At 34.9% G+C, this 12,802-nt stretch overlaps 2 protein-coding genes across 2 annotated transcripts; both read left to right on the top strand.

The window, feature by feature from the left end:
* The first annotated feature begins 1,115 nt into the window (after nucleotides 1-1,115).
* Nucleotides 1,116-2,054, top strand: LOC127554879 (olfactory receptor 8G1-like). Its single transcript, XM_051986798.1, has one exon. The coding sequence runs from the start codon at nucleotides 1,119-1,121 to the stop codon at nucleotides 2,052-2,054; it is 936 nt and encodes a 311-aa protein (XP_051842758.1). The 5' UTR covers nucleotides 1,116-1,118.
* An 8,844-nt stretch (nucleotides 2,055-10,898) lies between these two features.
* LOC127554875 (olfactory receptor 8G1-like) lies at nucleotides 10,899-11,831 on the top strand. Its single transcript, XM_051986792.1, has one exon. It carries the CDS (start codon nucleotides 10,899-10,901, stop codon nucleotides 11,829-11,831), a length of 933 nt encoding a protein of 310 aa, XP_051842752.1.
* Nucleotides 11,832-12,802: the final 971 nt, after the last annotated feature.

Here is a 12,802-nt window from a genome sequence, read left to right as displayed (position 1 = left end):
CAAAGATTTATTAACTTAATAAAACCTATTAAGCCTTCTACTTAGGGAACAAGTACCAATGACTTCTTCCCAGAAGAGCTAAAATCCCAGGTGAAATAAGAACCTTCCCGAGTCTCTGTCAGTATTTCTAAATATTTCTCAAGATTTTATGTTCTCAAGAGATAACATTCATTTAATATATATCTGCATCTCTGATGTCATTAATGGGTGATATTTTTTCCCTTACATTTAGAGTAAACCTTCTAGAAAAAGTCATAGTCAGAAACTGTAATATGGGATGTTTAGAATAGGAGTTTGATACACTAGGGATCATGCTAAGGATTGCTAGCACTGACTTCATTATTTCCCCTTTAGGACATTGTTAATGAAGATCCTAATTGTTAGAAGGTTGGATAATGAGTGTCTAACCAATCTGTCCTTTTTCCAAACTCAGTGTCATGGGATTTTAGGGTGCTGGGAAACATAGCCTCTTCATCCTATATTGTCTTCAGTAGCTCCTGACATGGATTGTTGAAGAGTAACTGTGCAATGGAAGAAAGTGCAGAGACAATGATTATCAAAGTGTAACTATTCTTTACCTCTTCCAAGAATCTTTTTTTTGAATAGAGGACCACAGTTCTATTGACATTCTTACTTTGTGACCCCAAGAAATCACTGAACATCTGTTTGCAAAATGTTTTTTTAATTACTTAAAACAATATAAGAATCATGAAACTTTACCAAATTAGCCTCATTTGAAAGTCAATAATAACTCAGTTGATTTTAGAAACATGAGCAAGTTCTGGAAGGGAACCAGAACAGGACAGAGACTGTAAGGAAGTATTGGCATTTATTCTTTTCCCTGTATCCTCATCCCTTAATGTTACTAGATATTGCCCCAAGAAAAGTCATCACTGGTCCAATTAAATAAAACCAGGCAAAGCTTATTCTGTTAGTTGTTTTAATTTCCCATATTCCTGGGAGTCTACCAACATTACTGGGCATCCAGAAGCACCAGAAACAAGCCTGAAAGATCATGGAATCAATGTCCTCTTCTGTATGCAACTCCTCTGGGTAAGAGAACTCACAAGAACTTTCTCTAATGTGATGCTTTGTTCAGTCACTAAAGATCTCAAAGAATGGACACAGGAAATAATTCTGTAGTGACTGAGTTTATCCTCGAAGGATTAACAGATTGGCCAGTGCTTCAGATTCCCCTCTTACTATTATTCTTGGGCATCTATGTGATTACCATGGTGGGAAATCTGGGCATGATAACATTGATTGGAGTCACGTCTCACCTCCACACTCCCATGTACTATTTACTCAGCAGCTTATCTTTCATTGATCTCTGTCATTCTACTGTGATCATCCCCAAAATGTTGGTAAATTTTGTGTCAGAGAAGAACATCATCTCCTACAATGAGTGTATGACTCAGCTCTATTTCTTCCTCATTTTTGTAATTGCAGAGTGTCACATGTTAGCAGCTATGGCATATGACCGTTATGTGGCCATTTGCAGACCCCTGTTATATAATGTCATTATGTCCCCTCAGCTGTGCATTTGGCTAGTAGGTGGTGTATTCTTCATGGGCTTGGTTGGTGCCACAGCTCACACAGGATGCATGCTTAGACTGTTCTTCTGTAAGGACAATGTCATCAACCATTACTTCTGTGATCTCAATCCCCTCCTAGAGCTGTCTTGCTCCAGCACCTATATTAATGAAGTGGTGGTTGTTTGCCTCAGTGCATTTAACATCCTCACCCCAACTCTGACCATTCTTAGCTCTTACATCTTCATTATTACTAGTATTCTTCGCATCCGTTCCACTGAAGGGAGATCCAAGGCTTTCAGCACCTGCAGCTCCCACATGGCAGCTGTCGGTTTCTTCTTTGGTTCTGGTGCATTCATGTACCTACAGCCCTCTTCAGTCAGTTCCATGGAACAAGGGAAAGTGTCCTCTGTGTTTTACTCAATCCTTGTCCCTATGTTGAACCCCCTGATCTACAGCCTGAGAAACAAGGATGTTAAAGTTGCCATGAAGAAATTCATGGAGAAGAGAATGTTATTGTGAAGAAAAAATATTAGTTGGATATTGTTTTAAATATTGTGTTACATTTGTGAGATCAAGCGTCTTTCTGTGTAAGATATTGGACTCCCTTGATATGCACATTTCTCTTAATTCTTTTTTAAATCATCTTTTCCTACTATTGGGTTTTTCCCTTCATTTTTTTTTATTATAATGATTATGTTGGAGGAATTGTAATAATCAGATAAAATAATATCTTATAGTTTTTATATACTACTGAATATGTTAGAATTAAGAATGACATAAATGCCAGATCACATATAAGATTTCCACTTCTCAAGAGCTTCATCTGCAAATAATTTGCCTTAATCTTTAGAATGGGATCCTGATACATTTGTACTATCTCTGCTTCCTCCTTAACTTCATCTGTCTTCAATTAGGTAATCCCAATTAATCTGAATTTTTTTTTGATATGTTGGTCCTCTTATCAGATGCTTTAATATTGGCTTATGTCCCAGGCCACCTTTTTCCTATCACCTTGATCAACCACTTTAATTAATTTAGGCAAATTTCTCATGCTTATTGAATATTGAGTCCCTTCAACCTATTTGATTTCCTTGTTCTCTCTCATATAGACTAGCTTGCCTCTGATTTTTATTATTGTTCAGTCATTTTTCAGTTGTGTTTGATGCTTTGTGACCCCACTTGGGGTTTCTTGGTAAAGATACTAGACTGGTTTGCTGTTTTCTCCTGTAGAACATTTTATACATAAGAAATGTTGACCTGTGGCAAATAGGGTGAAGTAATTTGACTAAGGTCATAAAGCTAGTAAGTGCCCAAGGCCAGATTGGAATTCAGGAAGATGAGTCTTGGACTCCAAACCCAGCACTCCATCCACTGCACCACTTAGTTGGCTCTGATAACTTTGGTAAATTCTTCAGTTTCTCAATAACTCCATGTTTCCTAAGAGTCCATACAAGATATTGAATTCAAGAATACAAATGATATTTGAGATGTCATGGTTTGTCAAACTATATACTTAGAGAATAGTAGGGATATTGAAAATTAAATAATTCTCGCACATTGTATGTGAGGAGGTCACCAGATTTTTGTTCTTATAAAGATATTTTTCCAAGTCAGCTTTAGGCTGAGAGTCTCTGTACAAACTATATCTTTGCTTTCCACATTTTGGAAAAAAATAATAGATTGTCAGGGATTTGCTCCCAGCCCATGTTTTATAGCTTTAGCTATATCTGTAGCTGCTTAAATCTTTTTTTTCATAGATTATACATTTAATGTAAATATCAGTTGCCATTTGAAGCCATCAATAATAAGCCCTTCCCTACTCCTTCCCCCAAATAATCATTTAATAGTTAAATTTCAATAGTTCTCTCATGAATCAAAAGTCCAAAATCATCATAAAATGTTTTCATAGCTAGAGCATAAAATTGACATGTTAGCATCAACTTTTGTAACACAATGGGTAGATTCAGTACCAGTCCAGTGTAACACCCCATTGAAGATATCTTAACTTCTTCACTGTCTTAACAGTAACATTCCTTCTGAATTGTGCCCTCAAAGGTCAAATGTAATTTGATTGCTTATATTATTTCACATATTCCATCATCATGCATTTGTCATCATAACCAAACTTCCAAAGGCAAACTGAAATAATACTGCAGAATATAATAAAAGTCACATATATGGAGAGTATGCCTTTGGGTAGTAATCTAAAGCTTTTATTATATTTGATTACAAATTAGTTCATTGAGAATCACATATAGCTGTATTTTCTCTACAGGTATTAATATAATTTTAGCATCATGAGATCTGCAACAAAGGCTATCAGGTTTTTCCATTTTTATAGTGTATTCTTTTTAGTTGGCTAGTGCCATTAACCATTTTCAGCATGCAGCAACCCAACTAAGTTAGTGGTTGTCCATTTACACTTGAAATTTTATATACAATGTAAATTCTAAACTTCTAAATGATAGTCCATTTCAAAACTAAAAATTGTAGTTTGTTTATGAACTACCAAGCTTCATTACTATTAAGTCCTTTACTAATGATTGCCAGCAAGGTTTTTGTGACCATCATTTTAGGGACAGAAAACTTCTATGTTATCCAAAATAGCATCAATATGTAACATTAAGAATTTGGCTCAGCTGTAGATGAGAGGCGTCTGAGATCTAGTACCATCCAATTTCTTGATTCTATCCATTTTAAGCTTACAAAGATAGAACATCCAATTGATAGTTTTTCTTTAAATGTGAATGAAAATCTTAACCACAAAGACAAACTAAGTTGCAGTTGATAGGATTTTCAGTCGTGGCTTCTATCACTAACTACTTTAGGTGAACAAAGTGAATTTCACTACAGCTTCCATCTGTTCTCTGCAAAAGGATAGGCCAAAAGTTCTGATTCTAAATACAACTTCTGCCTTTCAGTCATGCACATTAAAACTGGACAGCTCTCTGAAGAATCTAAATCAGAGAAGCAGCCATGTTACCTTCAGCCCTTCCCATATTGAAAAGCTCAAACTTTATTAACTTAATCCATGATGGGCTGAGGCAAAGAACTTTTGATTTTTCTGGTGCTGGACTTCTGTCTCCCAACTTTGTCCATAGAGTCATATCTTTTCCCCTGCAAAGTATTTAGCCCCCTTCCCACTAAAAGCCAAATACATCTTCAACCAGGCCACCAGCAAAAGAAAAAAACTGCTAAAATCTTTGAGCTAGAAAAATGTCACCTCAGAATACTCAGAAAATACAAAAAAAAAAACTCTCAAAGGATGAATTTTTATTCACTTTTCAACCAAAGGTTAGAGAGGTGTCCCTTTTGAAAAACAAAAAAGAGACTCAACAGATGGGATGAATCTGTTAACAAGAATGAAGAACAAGAAAACAGAGAGAATGAGAGTCTTCATTATTGATATGGGAAACCAAGGTGGTCCATCTAACGTTGGAGGCATGATCAGGATCATGATCAGGGCACAAAATCTACTAGAACATAAGGATAATGATAAGCACTGAAAGATCCAATTGCATACAGCATTATAAAAATAAAGAAAACTGAGTCCTCTTCCAGGTTTTCCTTATAGAAGAAGAGTAAATGAGGATAAATGAGGTGAGAAACAAGACGACTAATAAAAGGATATGAAAGTGATACACCAGCAATGTTCTGATCAGAAATTTTTTTTAAAAAACGATTTGACAAGCCTTACCCATTTTAGGGCACAGAAAACAGAATGGAGAGGATACTGAAGATGAGGCAGAATGAAAATTAATTGAAGGAAATAGAGATTGTTTTCCTTCACTTTAAAGAACAAAGTAGGATGTGAGGGGGGAAAATCCCCAATAATTGAAATTATCCAAATGTATCCCAAATGTAATTGAATAGCTTCAAAGGTAGTGGTAAATTTCCCATTATAGGATGTCTTCAAGAAGAGATGTGGCAACAAATTTCAGAGTTCTTGTGAAGGGTTTTCTCATTTAACTATCAGTGGAATTATATTACCTCTGAATTTCTATTTCATGCTAGGATTTTGACTTTTATGAGAACTTATATGGTCATGACCAGAAGCTAATGATTCACTGATAAGATAGGAATTGTGGAGTATTCACCTAATAGAAAATTTTTTATTTTTTTGATAGGCCATAGGTAGAAAAATACAAAAAAAAATGATTTATAGATATACAAAGTGGCAAACCAAACACGAATCTCATCTCCCAAGATTTAACTTGCTTCAGAAATGGGAAACCTATCTAAAGAATGAATTTATTAAAAGTATATATTGCTAAAATGTTTAGCATCCTGGTTGTTGCTTGGAGGTTAGATATTTTTATGCATCCTTACATCAGTATATAATGATAACTTTAGAGAAGATACATAACTAAAGAAGAGAACGGGCCTTTACAACTTTTAATAGGCAATTAGCTTCCCAACTCACTGTCTATGGATGATTTAGATTATAAATATATTGAATATTAAGGCAAGGTAAGGCTTCTGAAGGAATTCCATCATTTGATAATACCAAAGAGAAATAAGTCTGATGGAAATCTTTTTATAGGTAAGCAAAAGCAGCAAAGGGACAGTATATGTATGTTTCTGTGGAATGTGGATAAGTGTGTTTGTGTGTGTATGTGTGTGTGAAATAGAGAGACATTCAGACAGAGATAGAGACAGAAAAAGGGGGTGGGGGGGAAGAGAGACAGAAATATTAGGTAAATCATAATTTCTTCCATTATATTCCTTGAGCACTTGATAGAATCTTAAAGAAGCACAGAAGAAACATCCTATGACAAAAAGGTTATTCTCTCAGTAAGAATAGTCTATTCATAGTATAATAGTTGTGCCTTCAGTATAAGTAGCTACAGATAAACATCTTTGATCTTAACCAATTGTATCACACATCCATTAAGTTAGCAGAAATATTATTAGCCTTTTTTGACTGGTGTGAATCATATTTTAGTGTCATGTAATAACATGCAGCATCATACTTCTATTATACTTCTATATATAGGCAATAAAAGAGGATACTCAATATTGGATAATTACTAATCAAAGAAAGAAAGTGAGTAGTCAGGAGTAGTCAAAAGTTTAAGATAAATGCAGATTTGGAAGTATCTCTATTGCAAATGCTATGTAGCTGTATAAGTTGTTAACATATATAAATGAGACTTGCCAACTGAGATCCATCTGGGATTGAGAAACATTTATTGGTTTATGAGAGCATATGTGAAACCTGAAAGATAACCTTCCAAGGCATGCTGTCCATAGAGACCTAATGACCTCCAATTATGAAACCATATGTCTTTCTAATTGTCTAAAGGATAGGAATAAAGGTCAACCTCGCAGTAAAAAAAAAAAAACACATTTTTCACATAGACAAATTTAAGATTTGCAAAACACTCATAATAAAAAAATATGAGATTTTTTTTTACATATGGTAAACCTGAGGCCAAGGGAAGTTAAGTGGCTTATTAATGGTCAAAAAGATAGTAAATTCCTGAGAAAGGGTTTATTCAAACCTATGACACTCAATTCCAAGTCCAGTGCTTATATATTGTATAACATTGCCACCTAAAAACCAAGAATATGTAAATTTGGGAGGTGGCCAAAAAATCTCAGACCCAAGTTTCTAATAGTCAGTCAGCTATATCCCTGTTAAGATAGAAGTACTGTTCTTTCCATGGAATTTGTTTTTATGTAGTGTTCTTGACCATCTATCTAGCTTGTGCCATTATATCAAAGACTATAGAAGGAGACTACTAAGAAGAGAAAAGAATCCTAAGTCTGATTTGGGAAAGCTTATTAAGAGATAGATTCCCATAAGATCCCACATCCTGACTGAAAGGCTCAATGGTTCCAATGATGGAATCCAGTCAGGGTTTGCTAGTTTATCATACCATATCAAGGAAAAAAGATTCATCCTCATCATAGAAAGAAGTCCCAAGAGTATGGTAATGCTTTTTCTCTTAATATACTTGAAAAAGAGTTTACAGAAGGACAGGAAGCAAAAATGATTAGCAAGAATTGGTTCTGGGTGCTTAGGATATCAGAACTCCCACATTTTAACTTAAAGTTGGAATGTACGACTCTGGAAGATTCTTCCATGGTAATCATTCACAACTGAGGGGACAATTCTATAAATTGATTTGTACGACTGATAGCCTTTTTACTCAGTTCATGGACAATAAATCTCTCTGGCTAGAAAGTGTGCCATTTAGAGGCAATCTGACATTTAGAGGAGTGCACTTTTAATTAGTTTTTTGTTGGTGAATTTATTATTATGATAGATTAAGTGTGGAAATACAGAAGAAGGAAACAAGCACCTTTAAAGCACTTACTATGTGCCAGGTACTATATCAAGTACTTTACAAATATTACCTTCTTTTGATATAAATGACTGTGGAAGATGAGAGTTATTATATTTTACAGAGAAAAATTATGAGAAAAATGTTGTTGATAGAGATGACATGATTTGCTCAAGGACACATGGCAAGTAAATGTCTGAGGCTTTATCTGACCTCAGATCTCCCTGACTCTAAGCACAACATGCTATCCAGTAGACCAAATACTTGCCTGTCTGCCATTTATCTGGGATGAAAGAATAGATGTGGTAACATAAAAATCATTTCATTTCATATTGAAAATTCTGAGCCCCAGAAAACTCACCTGTGCTAGCACATATAGATAGTAAATAGCAGAACTCGAATTTGAACTCAGCTCTTGTGATGCTAAGTTCAATTCTTCCCTCCCCCTCCCACCAAATTCAGCATTCTCACTGCATCACAATGCCTGAATTATGGTCTGGAAGGAAGCTAATCCTGGATTCTGGAAGATAGTGCCAAGGAGCACAAGCTCTTTCTTGTCTTGCGAAGCCTGAAAATTCTGGAGTATATGCACAGAAATTAGCTACATGCTTTTTATCTGAAGAGAAGACTACTATATTTAAAAGCTCATTTGCTTTTATTAACTTGAGCAAATCACCTAATTTCTTAGATTCTAATATTCATCTTCTGTGATGTGAGATCAGGCTTGTTGACATTTATTTAGTTATTTTTCAAAATTTATTTTAATGTATTTAGGCTTGTTGACTTTTAAGGTATTTTCTAGTTCTATATCTTTATGTAGGAGGTTGGTTACAAAATGATATATATATTTTTTGCCGATAGCATTTCTCAGAGAAAATATACTAAGCCACAGAGGGATAGTAGTTTGTGTAGATAGGAATATCCATAGATGGCTGAAGTATTGCAGTATTATCTGGGCAAAATACTTTTATAAATGTAATATGCTAAATGATCGTTTCATAAACAAATCAAGTTATAGATATATAACTTAGCAATGATATTTATAATCATGATTTATATATGATACAAATAATATAAAGTCACATAATTATATAAGCAAATACATATGTGTTTACATTATATTTATACATACATATATAATGGTGAATTTGACAATAACTGATATTTATATTATTAAAGCTTGTGTGGCATTATTCTCTCTATTTTACTGATACAAGAATTGATCTCAGAGAGATTATTATTTTTTGATAATCTTACATATTAACTTGGTCAGTTATTTCTGTCATATATGTCTCTTTTTTATCCCATTTGAAATATATTAGAGTAATTTTTCATTCCTTTTCCAGGTCACTTTACAAATGAGGAAATAGGCAAACCAGGTTGAGTGATTTGCCCACTCACACAGCTAGTATCTAAGGCCCAATTGGAAGTCACAAAGAGGAGTTTTTCATGACTCTTGACCCAGTACTCTATCTACTGCACCATTTAGCTGCCCTTTGCATAAGTATATCTTATAAGAAAGTCTCATATTCAGATCATTCATTACTCCAAGACTCATAGTCCTTCCACAATAGTATGACATTTTTTAAAAGTAACTGAATCTAAAAACTACATTCCAATTTTCTCCAGAGTTTCTTTTTTTCTATAAGAAAAGGAAAGAAAAAGATTTGCATTCTCTCCCAAAATCATGGTAGCTTTATAAGTTCACCGATTGGTATATATTTAAGAAGATTCATGTGAAATATTTATTCTGTAGCACTGAGACCATGTATCATGTTTTTCCTCTGGAACATAAGGCAGAGACATAATCAAAATAAACCTATTAGCAAGAGGAAAAAAAAGTTAAAAAAAAAGAAAAAAAGCTGACATCAGAAGTATTGTATCCCTAGTGAGATAGATAAGAGACTTCAGGAACCTCTATTTGTCCTTCTAATCAAATCCCAGGATTCTTCAGTCCTAAGAGAAAACACTCATACCAAATAAGCCAGCAACTCTGGTTATATTGATGAGTGCTACTTGCTCCCTTACATCTAAAGTGAAATCCTACTGCAAAACCCACAAACAAAAATTTGAATCTCTTTTAGAATTTTGAGCGTGCGGTATGTGAGATCCATAATATTAATTAGTCTGAGAATAAAAATAGTACATGGATAATTTTCCCAAACTGTCACCATTACCCTAAGCAATGCCATTTACTTTTTAAAACACTGAGAAAGATAACTCTAAGTTCCAAGACTGCCAGGTGAGTAATATTCTCCTTCTAAATTTAGTCATAGGAGCTAAGGTTTTGTGAAACACAATCTGAAAAATCTGTTTGGTCATCAAGAGATCTCAACATGAATTTGTGAAGAAATAAACTGCTATGAGGAAAAGTGCAAAAATACTGGTTGTCAAAGTGGTTCCAGTCCCTGGCTTTCAGTAGTTCTTCATTAAAGAGAAAGCCACAATTTCATTGGATTTTTCACATTTTGACCTCAGGTAAAAAAATGAATATCTCAAAAGCATTTTCTTATCTCTGAAATAGGTACAGGCCATCTGAGTTTTTATTAGAACTTCAGATCCATAATCAAGTCATGGACATCAAGGATAGGTTATTGGCTAAAAAAGAAACACTGGTATTCATTTCTTCTTGTGTCTGATTTTTCATTATATTTCTTATTGCTATCCTTGCCCTGTCATAATACTCACTGGAGGAAAATCATATGAAGATAATTTTAATAGTTGGATATATATATACATATATCTCATAACCCCATCAGGCCACCAGAGACACTGGGTGTCCAGAGGCAACAGGAAAATGTTGAATAGTGGTCAAATAGCCCTGGCTTCACTCTCCCAGTATTTTCTTTGTTTTTGGTGGCAATCAAGGTTAAATGACTTGCTCATAGCTAATCAATATATAAGATTGGATTTAAACTTAACTTCTTCTGACATTAGACCCTAGTCAATGCTCTGTCCACTGCAGCACCTAACTGCCCCCTAGTCTCTCATTGTTTATGAACCTCTGAAAAATCATGAGGAACTCCTCTGATGTGCTGCTTTTCTCCCATTCTCACAGTGTACCCCTTTTCAAATGGACAGAGGCAATAATTCTGCAGTGACAGATTTCATCCTTGAAGGACTAACACACAGGCCAGAGTTCCAGATTCCCCTTTTACTACTATTTTTAAGCGTCTATGTGGTCACCGTTGTGGGGAATCTGGGCATGATAACATTGATTGGAGTCACTTCTCACCTCCACACTCCCATGTATTATTTACTCAGTAGTTTGTCTTTCATTGATCTTTGTCATTCTACCATAATAACTCCCAAAATGTTGGTAAATTTTGTGTCAGAGAAGAACATCATCTCCTACAATGAGTGTATGACTCAGCTCTATTTTTTCCTCACTTTTATAATTGCTGAGGGTCACATGTTAGCAGCTATGGCATATGACCGCTATGTTGCCATTTGCAGACCCCTGTTATATAATGTCATTATGTCCCCTCAGCTGTGCATTTGGCTGGTAGGTGGTGTATTCTTCATGGGCTTGGTTGGTGCCACAGCTCACACAGGATGCATGCTTAGACTGTTCTTCTGTAAGGATGTCATCAACCATTACTTCTGTGATATCAATCCCCTCCTAGAGCTGTCTTGCTCCAGTACCTATATTAATGAAGTGGTGGTTCTTGGCTTCAGTGCATTTAATATCCTCATTCCAACTCTGATCATTCTTAGCTCTTACATCTTCATTAGTGCTAGCATTCTCCGCATCCGTTCCACTGAAGGGAGATCCAAGGCTTTCAGCACCTGCAGCTCCCACATGGCAGCTGTTTCTATCTTCTCTGGCTCAGCTACCTTCATGTATCTGCAGCCCTCTTCAGTCAGTTCCATGGAACAAGGGAAAGTGTCCTCTGTGTTTTACTCAATCCTTGTCCCCATGTTGAATCCCTTGATCTACAGCCTGAGGAACAAGGATGTGAAAACTGCTATGAAGAAATTCATGGAGAAGAGAATATTTTGGTGAAGAAAAGAAATGCCAGGGTAATTAGTTTATAATTTGTTGAAGCTGTATTACTTTTGAAAAAATCATTTTTTTCAGATGTATATTTTCTACTCACAACTTCTTTTCTGAAATATCTTCATGATTTTCTATTTTTTTCAAATATATTGCAGTGCTTCTTTTGGAGCATTCAAATAATCAAATATACCAATAAATAATATCAAAATATCATGTATTTGTTTTGATGAGCCACTGATGATTTAAGAACTGCATAGTGGTGTAACTATAATTATACTCTAAAGATTTCACTTCTGAAGGCACTCATCTCTTTGTAATTTTTGTTCACTCTTGCAACAAGCAGCTCATGTATCTTAACTGCTCTGCTTTTTGTCTAGCTTTGCCTTACATTTTTTATATTATTCCATTCAATCTTGACCCATTTCCTTCTACTCTGCACTTGGCCCACCCAACCAATTAATTGACTGAATATGTACCTTAAATTCCTTTTTTCATATACTGTTAATATGATAATTTCATTTTCTTGGTAAGTTTCTTGTCATTAAGAATTGTAGAGTACTCAAATTCTGTAGATGTTTTTGTGCCCTTTAATAAACTGTGTATCCATTAGTTACCAATACCGCTAGCTTCCATTAGCCTTGCCAAATCCTCAAGGTTTATAGAAACTTAGAACTGATCAGCAGAATTTTGTGTTCTAAAGACCATTCAGAGTGAAGAGCCAAAGAACCAATTATTTGCTTAAGAGTTATAATGATCAAACTGTAAACTTAGTAGCAGGCAATAGGGTCATTGGAGGGAATGAGTTTACATGTACATATGTAAGATACTGTTTTGATACCAAAAAGTATAAAAGGACACTCTCCATACACAATTCTCATAAGGACTCTCTCAGGTCAGCTTTAATCTGGGACTCTGAATACACTAATTCTAATAGGAATAACAACAAGGTAGAGAGAATATTAGGAATCTCCTTACAG

This window comes from Antechinus flavipes, chromosome 3, assembly GCF_016432865.1.
Source record: "Antechinus flavipes isolate AdamAnt ecotype Samford, QLD, Australia chromosome 3, AdamAnt_v2, whole genome shotgun sequence".
NCBI lineage: Eukaryota > Metazoa > Chordata > Mammalia > Dasyuromorphia > Dasyuridae > Antechinus > Antechinus flavipes.
Note: the sequence above shows the minus strand (reverse complement) of the source record. Positions and strands in the feature narration are given on the sequence as shown.

Coding starts and splice junctions, on each gene's coding strand:
- LOC127554879 (XM_051986798.1), top strand. CDS start 1,119: ATGGACACAGGAAATAATTCTGTAGTGACTGAGTTTATCCTCGAAGGA.
- LOC127554875 (XM_051986792.1), top strand. CDS start 10,899: ATGGACAGAGGCAATAATTCTGCAGTGACAGATTTCATCCTTGAAGGA.